The 15,586-nt window shown below is 42.0% G+C and overlaps 1 protein-coding gene across 6 annotated transcripts in view; it reads left to right on the forward strand.

Moving 5' to 3' along the window:
- BRWD3 (bromodomain and WD repeat-containing protein) overlaps window positions 1–15,586 on the forward strand; it is a 385,638-nt gene that overhangs the window by 164,997 nt on the left and 205,055 nt on the right. For all 6 annotated transcript variants that reach the window (XM_071688832.1, XM_071688831.1, XM_071688833.1 and 3 more), the window contains one exon: window positions 8,535–8,876. In XM_071688832.1, coding sequence (XP_071544933.1) covers window positions 8,535–8,876 — 342 coding nt within the window. The remainder of the gene's footprint in view (window positions 1–8,534; window positions 8,877–15,586) is intronic.

A 15,586-nucleotide genomic window follows, 5' to 3' on the forward strand; every position in this document is an offset into this window, starting at 1 on the left:
AAGGCAAGAGAACAAATGGGAACATTGGTGAAGGGGGTTAATGGGACGGTGATAATAAGTAGTGGTGAAGTGAGGAGATGTAGTGAGTATTTTGAAGGTTTGTTGAATATGTTAGATGATCAAGTGGCAGATGTAGGGTGTTTTGGTCAGGGTGGTGTGCAGAGTGAGAGGGTCAGGGAGAATGGTTTGGTAAACAGAGAAGAGGGAGTGAAAGCTTTGTGGAAGATGAAAGCTGGCAAGGCAGTGGGTTAGGATAGTATTGCAGTGGAATTTTTAAAAAGGGGGTGACTGTGTTGTTGATTGGTTGGTGAGGATACTCGATGTATGTGTGGTTCATGGCAAGGTGCCTCAGGATTGGTGGAATGCATGCATAGTGCTATTGTACAAAGCAAACTGGATTATGGTGAACGTTCAAATTACAGAGGTATAAGTTTGTTGAGTATTCCTGGGAAATATATGGGAGGGTATTGATTGAGAAGGTGAAAGCATGTACAGAGCATCAGATTGGGGAAGAGCAGTGTGGTTTTAGAAGTGGTAGAGGATGTGTGGATTAGTTGTTTGCTTTGAAGAATGTATGAGAAATACTTAGAAAAACAAATGGATTTGTATGTAGCATTTATGGATCTAGAGAAGGCATATGATAAGAGTTGATAGAGATGCTCTGTTGAAGGTATTAAGAGTATATAGTGTGGGAGGTAAGATGCTAGAAGCAGTGAAAAGATTTTATTGAGGATGTAAGGCATGTGTACGATTAGGAAGAGAGGAAAATGATTGGTTCCAAGTGAATGTCATTTTGTGGCAGGGGTGCCTGATGTTTCCATGGTTGTTTGATTTGTTTATGGATGGGATTTGTTAGGGAGATGAATACAAGAGTTTTGGAGAGATGGGCAAGTATGTAGTCTGTTATGGATGAGAAGGCTTGGGAAGTGAGTCAGTTGTTGTTCGCTGTTTATACAGTGCTGGTCGCTGATTTGGGTGAGAAACTGCAGAAGCTGATGATGAGTTTGGTAAAGTGTGTGAAAGAAGAAAGCTGTGAGTAAATGTGAATAAGAGTAAGGTTATTAGGTTCAGTAGGGTTGAGGGATAAGTCAGTTGGGAGTTAAGTTTGACTGGAGAAAAACTGGAGGAAGTAAGGTGTTTTAGATATCTAGGATTGGATTTAGCAGTGGATGGAACCATGGATGGGGAAGTGAGTCACAGGGAGGGGGAGGGGGCAAAAGTTCTGGGAGCATTGAAGAATGTGTGGAAGGTGAGAACGTAATCTCGGAGAGCAAAAATTGGTATGTTTGAAGGAATATTGGTTCCAACAATTGTTATATGGTTTTGAGGTGTGGGCTATAGATAAGGTTGTGCAGACAAGGGTGGACATGGTGGAAATTATATGTTTGAGGACAGTTTGAGGTAGTTTGATCAAGTAAGTAATGAAAGGGTAAGAGAGATGTGTAGTAATAAAAAGAGTGTGGTTGAGAGAGCAGAAGAGTATGTATTGAAATGGTTTTGTCACATTGAGAGAATGAGTGAGGAAAGATTGACAAAGAGGATGTATGTGTAAGAGGTGGAGGAAAGGAGAAGTGGGAGACCAAATTGGTGGTGGAAGGATGGAGTGACAGAGATTTTGAGCGATTGGGGCGGGAACATAGAGGAAGGTGAAAGCGTGCAAGGAATTGAGTGAATTGGAATGATATTGTATACTGAGGTCGACGTGTTGTCATTGGATTGAACTAGGGCATCTGAAACATCTGGGGTAAACCATGGAAAGTTTTGTGGGACCTAGATGTGGAAAGGGAGCTGTGGTTTCAGTGCATTACACATGACAACTAGAGACTGAGTGTGAACGAATGTGGCCTTTGTTATCTTTTCTTAGTGCTACCTTGCATGTGCGCGGGGAGGAGGGGGGTGCCATTTCATGTGTGGTGGGGGGGGGGGCGACGGGAATGGATAAAGGCAGCAAGTATGAATATGTACATGTGTATATATGTATGTGAATAGTAGGATGAAAAAGTATGATTGTTAGTGAAAGAGAAGAGAGAGGCTTTTGGACGATTTTTGTAGGGTGATAGTGCAAATGACTGGGAGATGTAGAAAAGAAAGAGGTAAGAGGTCAAGAGGAAGTTGCAAGAGGTGAAAAAGAGGGCAAATGAGAGTTTAGGTGAGAGAGTATCATTTTGAGAGAGTGAAGGCATGTACAGAGAATCAGATTGAGGAAGAGCAGTGTGGTTTCAGAAGTGGTAGAGGATGTGTGGATCAGGTGTTTGCTTTGAAGAATGTATGTGAGAAATACTTAGAAAAGCAAATGGATTTGTATGTAGCATTTATGGATCTGGAGGAGAAAGCATATGATAGAGTTGACAGAAATGGTCTGGGGAAGGTATTAAGAATATATGGTGTGGGAGGTAAGTTGTTAGAAGCAGTGAAAAGTTTTTATCGAGGATGTAAGGCATGTGTACGTGTAGGAAGAGAGGAAAATGATTGGTGCTCAGTGAATGTAGGTTTGCGGCAGGGGTGTGTGATGTCTCCATGGTTGTTTAATTTGTTTATGGATGGGGTTGTTAGGGAGGTAAATGCAAGAGTTTTGGAAAGAGGGGCAATTATGCAGTGTGTTGTGGATGAGAGAGCTTAGGAAGTGTCAGTTGTTGTTTGCTGATGATACAGTGCTGGTGGCTGCTTTGGGTGAGAAATGCAGAAGCCAGTGACTGAGTTTGGTAAAGTGTGTGAAAGAAGAAAGCTGAGAGTAAATGTGAATAAGAGCAAGGTTATTAGGTACAGTAAGGTTGAGGGTCAAGTCAATTGGGAGGTAAGTTTGAATGAAGAAAACTGGAGGAAGTGAAGTGTTTTAGATATCTGGGAGTGGATTTGGCAGCGGATGTAACCATGGAAGCGTATGTGAATCATAGTGTGGGGGAAGGGGCGAAAGTTCTGGGAGCATTGAAAAATGTGTGGAAGTCGAGAACATTATCTCGGAAAGTAAAAATGGGTATGTGTGAAGGAATAGTGGTTTCAACAATGTTATATGGCTGCGAGGCATGGGCTATGGGTGGAGTTGTGCACAGGAGGGTGGATGTGCTGGAAATGAGATGTTTGAAGACAATATGTGGTGTGAGGTAGTTTGATCGAGTGAATAATGAAAGGGTAAGAGAGATGTGTGGTAATAAAAAGAGTGTGGTTGAGAGAGCAGAAGAGGGTGTGTTGAAATGGTTTGGGCACATGGAGAGAATGAGTGAGGAAAAATTGACCAAGAGGATATATGTGTCAGAGGTGGAGGGAATAAGGAGAAGTGGGAGACCAAATTGGAGGTGGAAAGATGGAGTGAAAAAGATTTTGAGTGATCGGGCCCTGAACATACAGGAGGGTGAAAGGCGTGCAAGGAATAGAGTGAATTGGAACGATGTGGTATACCAGGGTTGACGTGCTGTCAATGGATTGAACCAGGGCATGTGAAGCATCTGGGGTAAACCATGGAAAGTTCTATGGGGCCTGGATGTGGAAAGGGAGCTGTGGTTTCGGTGCAATATTACATGACAACTCGAGACAGAGTGTGAACGAATGTGGCCTTTGTTGTCTTTTCCTAGCGCTACCTTGCACACATGAGGGGGGAGGGGGCCTGGATGTGGAAAGGGAGCTGTGGTTTCGGTGCGTTATTACATGACAGCTAGAGACTGAGTGTTAACGAATGTGGCCTTTGTTGTCTTTTCCTAGTGCTACCTCGCACTCATAATGGGGAGGTGGTTGTTATTTCATGTGTGGCGAGGTGGCGATGGGAATGAATAAAGGCAGACAGTATGAATTATGTACATGTGTATGTATGTATATGTCTGTGTGTGTATATATATGTATGTGTTGAGATGTATAGGTATGTATATTTGCGTGTGTGGATGTGTATGTATATACAGTGTATGTGGGTGGGTTGGGCCATTCTTTTGTCTGTTTCCTTGCGCTACCTCGCTAACGCAGGAGACAGCGACAAAGCAAAATGAAATAGATAAATAAATATATATTATTTATTTATTTTGCTTTGTCGCTGTCTCCCGCGTTAGTGAGGTAGCGCAAGGAAACATACAAGAGAATGGTCCAACCCACCCACATACACATGTATATACATACACATCCACATATGTATATATATGTATATGAGTGGATGTTTCATTCTTTATCTGCTTGCTGGTGCCACCTTGCTTATCTGGGAAAAGGCAATCAAGTATATATAATAAGATATATGATATTATATGTATAAATGTAATGTTGACACTGCTATTCACTTCTTTCCCACAGTTACTCCTGTTATTATTGTCTGAATGGACCATCTTCCTCTGTTTCATGAAACTTCAGGCTATCTTTTATTATGAGTGCTAATTCCCCCTTCCTTTGCCTTCTTTTTCCTTTCTAGTTATGTACCTCTGGGCAGAACAAGTGAGATCTTATATCTTTATTAGATTAAGTATTCAGAACTACAGTATCAGGTGAACTTTCTCTTATGTAATCCTTGAATTCCAGCTCTTTACCACTAATTGTCAATCCATCAGCATTTGGATATATTGCTTTCAGTCTAATAGTACCATATCATAGTACTCCTCCCCTCTCTGCAGTGCTCATGCAGCTGGTACATCCCCATGCCATTGAGGCATCTCCAGTTTTTGTCTTGAGGTTATCCTCATATCTCCCTTTCTTCCCTTGATTTATTACATTGGATGATTATCCCACTGAATTTGACCTTTTCTTTAAGTGTCTTAGCTTTCTTTAGTATTTAGTTCAACTTGATAGCTCTAATTCAGATGTGACCGTAACTGGTCTCCTCATGTTGTTATAATTGGTTACAACCACCAATTCTTCTTGTGTCCTTTATCATGGAAATCTTAAACAGCAATCCTGTACCCTTCAGCAATTTTTTGATGAGCATTTCCTTATTTAGGGTATGATCTTACAAGTCAAAAATAATCAGTGATTTATATCTATTACCATTCTGCTTTGCTAATCTTTCTTATTTTGCTGCCACCCACTTTTCATCTAGATCTCTTAGTTTAGAAGTATCAACCTTTGTGCTTCTAACTTTCTAACTTCTTTTTTAGCTCTCTGTTAGCCAGTAAGGACTGTTACTATATGCTTTTAGCTCACAAGCAATGGTGCTGTATCTTGTTTTTGATTTGTTTTGTTTTTTCTCTTCAACTGACCCATAAACTTGTTATGCCCTTTGGGCTTAAGGAGGTATGTCATCTAGGCTACATTCCTTGCCCACATGAAGTTTGTTGAGTGATTTATGTAGGCAAGATATATGTCAGATGATGACAGGGAAGCAGTTGTAATCCTATGCAGCTTTCATCTTGTGTTAGAGGTGAAAATGTAAATGGAGACTGTAGTTTCACTGAAACAGTATAGTGTGCAAAGTAGAAAAAGTAAGAAACACTTTAGAATATTGGATGTAAGATGAAAGTGTTTAAGTGAATTGAGAGTCTATATGCACTTGATTCATCTCCATATAAATTGGATTGAAGTTAAAGATGATTCATAAATAGAAATATTAAGTTGTTAGGATATAAAAGTAGCATCCATTTATAACTGTTTAGGCTCTGGAATATCCTTTGAGAATGTTCCATATGAAAGGATACCATGTAAAGTGTAATTTTTTCTCTCCTCCCATTTTGTTAATACTTTATTATTTTATGTATTTATTTTGCTTTGTCGCTGTCTCCCGTGTTAGCGAGGTAGTGCAAGGAAACAGACGAAAGAATGGCCCATCCCACCCACATACACATGTATATACATACACGTCCACACACGCAAATATACATACCTATACATCTCAACGTATACATATATATATACACACACAGACATATACATATATACACATGTACATAATTCATACTGTCTGCCTTTATTCATTCCCATCGCCACCCTGCCACACATGAAATAACCCCCTCCCCCCCTCATGTGCGCAAGGTATCACTAGGAAGACAACAAAGGCCACATTCGTTCACACTCAGTCTAGCTGTCATGTAATAATGCACCGAGACCACAGCTCCCTTTCCACATCCAGGCCCCACAGAACTTTCCATGGTTTACCCCAGATGCTTCACATGCCCTGGTTTAATCCATTGACAGCATGTCGAGCCCGGTATACCACATCGTTCCAATTCACTCTATTCCTTGCACGCCTTTCACCCTCCTGCATGTTCAGGCCCCGATCACTCAAAATCTTTTTCACTCCATCTTTCCACCTCCAATTTGGTCTCCCACTTCTCCTCGTTCCCTCCACCTCTGACACATATATCCTCTTTGTCAATCTTTCCTCACCCATTCTCTCCATGTGACCAAACCATTTCAAAACACCCTCTTCTGCTCTCTCAACCACACATTTTTTAGTACCACACATATCTATCTTACCCTTTCATTACTTAATCGATCAAACCACCTCACACCAAATATTGTCCTCAAACATCTCATTTCCAGCACATCCACTCTCCTCCGCACAACTCTATCTATAGCCCTATCTATAGCCCGTGCTCCACTACCATATAACATTGTTAGAACCACTATTCCTTCAAACATACCCATTCTTGCTTTCTGAGATAACATTCTCAACTTCCACACATTTTTCAATGCTCCCAAAACTTTCACCCCTCCCACACCCTATGATTCACTTCCGCTTCCATGGTTCCATCCGCTGCCAAATCCACTCCCAGATATCTAAAACACTTCACTTCCTTCAGTTTTTCTCCATTCAAACTTACCTGCCAATTGACTTGACCCTCAACGCTACTGTACCTAATAACCTTGCCCCTATTCACATTTACTCTCAGTTTTCTTCTTTCACACACTTTACCAAACTCAGTCACCAGTTTCTGTAGTTTCTCACCCGAATCAGCCACCAGTGCTCTATCGTCAGCGAACAACAACTGACTTACTTCCCAAGCTCACTCATCCACAACAAACTACATACTTGCCCATAACTCTTGCATTCACCTCCCTAACACCCCATCCATAAACAAATTAAACAACCATGGGGACATCACACACCCCTGCCGCAAACCAACATTCACTGAGAACCAATCACTTTCCTCTCTTCCTACATGTACACATGCCTTACATCCTTGATAAAAACTTTTCACTGCTTCTAACAACTTACCTCCCGCACCATATATTCTTTATACTTTCCACAGAGTATCTCTATCAATTCTATCATATGCCTTCTCCAGATCCATAAATGCTACATACAAATCCATTTGCTTTTCTAAGTATTTCTCACATACATTCTTCAAAACAAACACCTGATCCACACATCCTCTACCACTTTTGAAACCACACTGCTCTTTCTCAGTCTGATGCTCTGTACATGCTTTCACCCTCTCAGTTAATACCCTCCCATATAATTTCCCAGGAATACTCAACAAACTTATACCTCTATAATTTGAGCACTCAATCTTATCCCCTTTGCCTGTGTACAATGGCACTATGTAAGCATTCAGCCAATCCTCAGGCACCTCACCATTAGTCATACATACATTGAATAACCTTACCAACCAGTCAACACTACTGTCACCCCCTTCTTTTAATAGATTCCACTGCAATACCATCCAAACCCGCTGCCTTGCCAACTTTCATCTTCTGCAAAGCTTTTACTACCTCTTCTCTGTTTACCAAATCATTCTCCCTAACCCTCTCACTTTGCAGACCACTTTGACCAAAACACCCTATATCTGCCACTCTGTCATCAAACACATTCAGCAAACCTTCAAAATACTCACTCCATCTCCTTCTCACATCACCACTACTTGTTATCACCTCCCCATTAGCCCCCTTCACAGAAGCTCCCATTTGTTCCCTTGCCTTTCACACTATATTTACCTCCTTTCAAAACATCTTTTTATTCTCCCTAAAATTTAATGATACTCTCACCCGAACTCTTATTTGCCCTCTTTTTTACCTCTTGCACCTTTCTCTTGACCTCCTGCCTCTTTCTTATATACATCTCCCAGTCATTTGCATTATTTCACTGCAAAACTCGTCCAAATGCCTCTCTCTTCTCTTTCGCTAATAATATTACTTCTTCATCTCAACACTCACTACCCTTTTTAATCTAGAGACAATGTGAATGAATGTGGCCTTTGTTGTCTTTTCCTAGTGCTACCTTGCACACATGTGGGGGGAGGGGGTTGTCATTTCATGTGTGGCGGGGTGTTGACGGGAATGAATAAGGGCAGACAGTATGAATTATGTACATGTGTATATATCTATATGTCTGTGTATGTATATATATGTATACGTTGAGATGTTTCCTTGCGCTACCTCGCAAACGCGGGAGACAGCGACAAAGTATAAAAAAAAACAAACAAACAAAAAAAAAAAACGTTGAGATGTATAGTTATGTATATGTGCTGTGTGTGGATGTGTATGTACATGCATGTGTATGTGGGTGGGTTGGGCCATTCTTTCGTCAGTTTCCTTGCGCTACCTTGCTAACGCGGGAGACAGCGACAAAGTATAATAAATAAAATGAATAACATTCTTCAATAAGTACTTATCTGTATTTCTGTTTGTAGGATCCAGAGAATGATGGCGCTTCCAGTACTTCAGGCAGTTCTGGGTCTGGATCAGAGGTTGTAAATGAGGAACTTCAAGAATCAACGAGTTCTGATGAGCAGTCCACAGACTACTCAGACTGGACAGCAGAAGCTGGGATTAACTTGGAACCCCCAAAGCGAACTGCTCACAAACAGAAAAAGAGCCCTCGAAGGAAGAAAAAGAAAGGAAAGGATGGCAGTGAAGATGATGATCAGAAAGAACATGATGATGATGATGATGAAGATGAATATAATGAAGATAAGAAAAACAAAGAAGATGAGAAAAGTAAATTATGGACTATGACTCGTTCACAGAGAAAGGTATTTTTCCTAGAAGTATTCATTTGTTAAAGGATTCTCTCTCTCTCTCTCTCTCTCTCTCTCTCTCTCTCTCTCCTCTCCTCTCCCTCTCCTCTCCTCTCCTCTCTCTCTCCCTCTCCCTCTCCCTCTCTTTCTCTCCCTCTCTTTCTCTCCCTCTCTCTCTCTCCCTCTCTCTCTCTCCCTCTCTCTCTCTCCCCCTCTCTCTCTCTCTCTCTCTCTCCCCCCTCTCTCTCTCTCTCTCTCTCTCTCGTTTCTCAACTGTGTAGTTACAGCTAAATGGTTACCTGAATTCATTAAACTATGTTATTTTCTGCCAAATGACTGTTTTAATTCATTAAATAGTATGATACTTTATTAGGTATGATAGGGGAGAAAGAATACTTCCCACGTATTCCCTGCATGTCGTAAAAGGCAACTAAAAGGGGAGAGAGTGGGGGGCTGGAAATCCTCCCCTCCAATTTTTAATTTTCCAAAAGAAGGGTAGGGGATGGGGGGAAAGAATACTACCCACGCATTCCCCGCATGTTGTAGAAGGCGACTAAAGGGGATGGGAGCAGAGGCTAGAAACCATCCCCTCCTTGTATTTTAACTTTCTAAAAGGGGAAGTATACATAAGTATACTTATGTATATCTCACCTGGTTTAAAAAGCGAGATATACATAAGTATACTTATGTAAGTAGGAGAGATGGCCAGAGAACGTTATTGGATTACGTGTTAATTGACAGGCGTGCGAAAGAGAGACTTTTGGATGTTAATGTGCTGAGAGGTGCAACTGGAGGGATGTCTGATCATTATCTTGTGGAGGCTAAGGTGAAGATTTGTATGGGTTTTCAGAAAAGAAGAGTGAATGTTGGGGTGAAGAGGGTGGTGAGAGTAAGTGAGCTTGAGAAGGAGACCTGTGTGAGGAAGTACCAGGAGAGACTGAGTACAGAATGGAAAAAGGTGAGAACAGTGGAAGTAAGGGGAGTGGGGGAGGAATGGGATGTATTTAGGGAATCAGTGATGGATTGCACAAAAGATGCTTGTGGCATGAGAAGAGTGGGAGGTGGGTTGATTAGAAAGGGTAGTGAGTGGTGGGATGAAGAAGTAAGAGTATTAGTGAAAGAGAAGAGAGAGGCATTTGGACGTTTTTTGCAGGGAAAAAATGCAATTGAGTGGGAGATGTATAAAAGAAAGAGACAGGAGGTCAAGAGAAAGGTGCAAGAGGTGAAAAAAAGGGCAAATGAGAGTTGGGGTGAGAGAGTATCATTAAATTTTAGGGAGAATAAAAAGATGTTCTGGAAGGAGGTAAATAAAGTGCGTAAGACAAGGGAGCAAATGGGAACTTCAGTGAAGGGCGCAAATGGGGAGGTGATAACAAGTAGTGGTGATGTGAGAAGGAGATGGAGTGAGTATTTTGAAGGTTTGTTGAATGTGTTTGATGATAGAGTGGCAGATATAGGGTGTTTTGGTCGAGGTGGTGTGCAAAGTGAGAGGGTTAGGGAAAATGATTTGGTAAACAGAGAAGAGGTAGTGAAAGCTTTGCGGAAGATGAAAGCCGGCAAGGCAGCAGGTTTGGATGGTATTGCAGTGGAATTTATTAAAAAAGGGGGTGACTGTATTGTTGACTGGTTGGTAAGGTTATTTAATGTATGTATGACTCATGGTGAGGTGCCTGAGGATTGGCGGAATGCGTGCATAGTGCCATTGTACAAAGGCAAAGGGGATAAGAGTGAGTGCTCAAATTACAGAGGTATAAGTTTGTTGAGTATTCCTGGTAAATTATATGGGAGGGTATTGATTGAGAGGGTGAAGGCATGTACAGAGCATCAGATTGGGGAAGAGCAGTGTGGTTTCAGAAGTGGTAGAGGATGTGTGGATCAGGTGTTTGCTTTGAAGAATGTATGTGAGAAATACTTAGAAAAGCAAATGGATTTGTATGTAGCATTTATGGATCTGGAGAAGGCATATGTTAGAGTTGATAGAGATGCTCTGTGGAAGGTATTAAGAATATATGGTGTGGGAGGCAAGTTGTTAGAAGCAGTGAAAAGTTTTTATCGAGGATGTAAGGCATGTGTATGTGTAGGAAGAGAGGAAAGTGATTGGTTCTCAGTGAATGTAGGTTTGCGGCAGGGGTGTGTGATGTCTCCATGGTTGTTTAATTTGTTTATGGATGGGGTTGTTAGGGAGGTAAATGCAAGAGTTTTGGAAAGAGGGGCAAGTATGAAGTCTGTTGGGGATGAGAGAGCTTGGGAAGTGAGTCAGTTGTTGTTCGCTGATGATACAGCGCTGGTGGCTGATTCATGTGAGAAACTGCAGAAGCTGGTGACTGAGTTTGGAAAAGTGTGTGGAAGAAGAAAGTTAAGAGTAAATGTGAATAAGAGCAAGGTTATTAGGTACAGTAGGGTTGAGGGTCAAGTCAATTGGGAGGTGAGTTTGAATGGAGAAAAACTGGAGGAAGTGAAGTGTTTTAGATATCTGGGAGTGGATCTGGAAGCGGATGGAACCATGGAAGCGGAAGTGGATCATAGGGTGGGGGAGGGGGCGAAAATCCTGGGGGCCTTGAAGAATGTGTGGAAGTCGAGAACATTATCTCGGAAAGCAAAAATGGGTATCTTTGAAGGAATAGTGGTTCCAACAATGTTGTATGGTTGCGAGGCGTGGGCTATGGATAGAGTTGTGCGCAGGAGGATGGATGTGCTGGAAATGAGATGTTTGAGGACAATGTGTGGTGTGAGGTGGTTTGATCGAGTGAGTAATGTAAGGGTAAGAGAGATGTGTGGAAATAAAAAGAGCGTGGTTGAGAGAGCAGAAGAGGGTGTTTTGAAGTGGTTTGGGCACATGGAGAGGATGAGTGAGGAAAGATTGACCAAGAGGATATATGTGTCGGAGGTGGAGGGAACGAGGAGAAGAGGGAGACCAAATTGGAGGTGGAAAGATGGAGTGAAAAAGATTTTGTGTGATCGGGGCCTGAACATGCAGGAGGGTGAAAGGAGGGCAAGGAATAGAGTGAATTGGAGCGATGTGGTATACCGGGGTTGACGTGCTGTCAGTGGATTGAATCAAGTCATGTGAAGCGTCTGGGGTAAACCATGGAAAGCTGTGTAGGTATGTATATTTGCGTGTGTGGATGTATGTATATACATGTGTATGGGGGGGGGGTTGGGCCATTTCTTTCGTCTGTTTCCTTGTGCTACCTCGCAAACGCGGGAGACAGCGACAAAGTATAATAAATAAAAAAATAAATATAAAAAAGGGGAAACAGAAGGAGTCATGCGGGGAGTGCTCATCCTCCTCGAAGGCTCAGATTAGTGTGTCTAAATGTGTGTGGATGTAACCAAGATGAGAAAAAAGGAGAGATAGGTAGTATGTTTGAGGAAAGGAACCTGGATGTTTTGGCTCTGTGTGAAACGAAGCTCAAGGGTAAAGGGAAAGAGTGGTTTGGGAATATCTTGGGAGTAAAGTCAGGGGTTGGTGAGAGGACAAGAGCAAAGGAAGGAGTAGCACTACTCCTGAAACAGGAGTTGTGGGAGTATATGATAGAGTGTAAGAAAGTAAACTCTAGATTAATATGGGTAAAACTGCAAGTGGATGGAGAGAGATGTGCCTCTGCACCTGGGCATGAGAAGAAAGATCATGAGAGGTAAGTGTTTTGGGAGCAACTGAGTGAGTGTGTTAGCAGTTCTGATGCACAAGACCAGGTTGTAGTGATGGGTGATTTGAATGCAAAGATGAGTAATGTGGCAGTTGAGGGAATAATTGGTGTACATGGGGTGTTCAGTGTTGTAAATGGTAATGTTAAAGAGCTTGTAGATTTGTGTGCAGAAAAAGGACTGGTGATTGGGAATACGGGGTTTAAAAAGAGAGATATACATAAGTATATGTATGTAAGTAGGAGAGATGGCCAGAGCATTATTGGATAATGTCTTGATTGATAGGCACGGGAAAGAGAGACTTTTGGATGTTAATGTGCTGGGAAGTGCAACTGGAGGGATGTCTGATCATTATCTTATGGAGGTGAAGGTGAAGATTTGTAGAGGTTTTTAGGAAAGAAGAGAGAATGTTGGGGTGAAGAGAGTGGTGAGAAGAAGTGAGCTTGGGAAGGAGACTTGTGTGAGGAAGTACCAGGAGAGATTAAGTGCAAAAGATGCTTGTGGCATGAGAAACATGGGAGGTGGGCAGATTAGAAATGGTAGTGAGTGGTGGGATGAAGAAGTAAGATTGTTTGTGAATGAGAAGAGAGAGGCATGTGGACGATATTTGCAGGGAAATAGTGTAAATAACTGGGAGATGTATAAAAGAAAGAGGCAGGAGGTCAAGAGAAGGGTGCAAGAGGTGAAAAAGAGGGCAAATGAGAGTTGGGTTTAGAGAGTATCATTAAATTTTAGAGAGAATAAAAAGAAGTTTGGAAGGAGGTAGATGAAGTGCTTAAGATAAGAGAATAAATGGGAACACCAATGAAGGAGGTTAATGGGGAGGTGATAAGTAGTGGTGATGTGAGAAGGAAATGGAGTGAGTATTTTGAAGGTTTGTTGAATGTGTTACATGATAGAGTGCCAGATACAGGGTGTTTTGGGCGAGGTGGTGTGCGAAGTGAAAAGGTCAGGAGAATGGTTTGGTAAACAGAGAAGAGGTAGTGAAAGCTTTGCGGAAGATGAAAGCTGGCAAGGCAATGGGTTTTGATGGTATGGCAGTGGAATTTATTAAAAAGTGGGGTGACTGTGTTGTTGACTGGTTGTTGAGGATATTCAGTGTCTGTATGCCTCATGGCGAAGTACCTGAGGATTGGCGGAATGCATGCATAGTGCCATTGTACAAAGGCAAAGGGGATAAAGGTGAGTGTTCAAATTTCAGAGGTATACGTTTGTTGAGTATTCTTGGGAAATTATATGGAAGGGTATTGATTGAGAGGGTGAAGGCATGTACAGAGCATCAGATTGGGGAAGAGCAGTGTCATTTCAGAAGTGGTAAAGGATGTGTGGATCAGGTGTTTGCTTTGAAGAATGTATGTAAGAAGTACTTAGAAAAACGAATGAATTTGTATGTAGCATATGTGGATCTGGAGAAGGCATATGATAGAGTTGATAGAGATGCTTTGTGGAAGGTATTAAGGATATATAGTGTGGGAGGCAAGTTGCTAGAAGCAGTGAAAAGTTTTTATCAAGGATGGAAGGCATGTTTGCGAGTAGGAAGAGAGGAAAGTGATTGGTTCCCAGTGAATGTTGGTTTGTGGCAGGGGTGCATGATGTCTCTATGGTTGTTTAATTTGTTTATGGATGGGGTTGTTAGGGAGTTGAGTGGAAGAGTTGTGAAGAGAGGGGCAAGTACACATACAGCAAGTACACTGGCTGATTCCAGTGAGAAATTGCTGAAGCTGGTGAAAGAAGAACGCTGAAAGTAAATGTGAATAAGAGCAAGGTTATTCGGTACAGTAGGGTTGAGAGAGAAATCAGTTGGGAGGTAATTTTGAATGGAGAAAAACTGGAGGAAGTGAAGTGTTTTAGATGTTGGAGAGTGAATTTGGCAGTGGATGGAACCATGGAAGTGGAAGTGAGTCACAGGGTTGGGAGGGGGCGAAGGTTCTGGGAGCATTGAAGAATGTGTGGAAGGCGAGAACGTAATCTTGAAAAGCAAAAATGGGTATGTTTGAAGGAATAGGGGTTCCAACAATGTTATATGGTTGTGAGGCATGGGCAATAGCTAGGGTTGTGCGGAGGAGGTTGGATGTATTGGAAATGAGATGTTTGAGGACAGTATGTGGTGTGAGGTGGTTTAATCGAGTAAGTAATGAAAGGGCAAGAGAGATGTGTGGTAATGAAAAGAGTGTGGTGGAGAGAGCAGAAGAGGGTGTATTGAAATGGTTTGGTCACATGGAGAGAATGAGTGAGGAAAGATTGACAAAGAGGATATATGTGTTAGAGGTGGAGGGAACAAGAAGTGGGAGACCAAATTGGAGGTGGAAAGATGGAGTGAAAAAGTATTTGAGCGATCGGGTCCTGAACATAGAGGAGGGTGAAAGGTGTGCATGGAATAGAGTGAATTAGAACGATGTGGTATACTGGGGTCAACGTGCTGTCAATGGATTGAACCAAGGCATGTGAAGTGTCTGGGGCAAAACATTGAAATTTTTGTGGGGCCTAGATGTGGAAGGGGAGCTGTGGTTTTGGTGCATAAGACAAGACAGCTAGAGACTGTGTGTGAACATATGTGGCCTTTGTTGTCCTTTCCTAGTGCTACCTTGTGTGTGCAGGGGGAAGGGGGTGCCATTTCATGCGTTGCAGGGTGGTGATGGGAATGGCTGAGGGAAGCCAGACCATTCTCTCTCTCTCTCTCTCTCTCTCTCTCTCTCTCTCTCTCTCTCTCTTAGTTCTGTGGTATCTCAACTATGTATTTTCAGCCAAATGGCTGCCTGAATTCATTATACAGTATGTTACTTTATTAGGTATGATGAAAAGAAAGAAAGAAGAATTTAAACATAAGGGACAAAGATGGATTCACAAGTAGTACCATATAAAAGCCCAACAGGTAAAGTGGGGCAAAAGTTAAAAAGATGAGAAACTAAGTATCAGAAACGTATCGATGATAATGTTTGATGTACGTATAAGAAGCAGAAATGAATATTGCTGTATTGTATGGTCACTAACGAAGCTATCCATCTATCTATATCTCTGATGCCTGTTCCCCACAGGAACTTCCATCAAGGTTTGGCCATGGCAAAAGAGTCTCCACT

Source organism: Panulirus ornatus, chromosome 46, assembly GCF_036320965.1.
Source record: "Panulirus ornatus isolate Po-2019 chromosome 46, ASM3632096v1, whole genome shotgun sequence".
NCBI classification, from domain to species: Eukaryota; Metazoa; Arthropoda; class Malacostraca; order Decapoda; family Palinuridae; genus Panulirus; species Panulirus ornatus.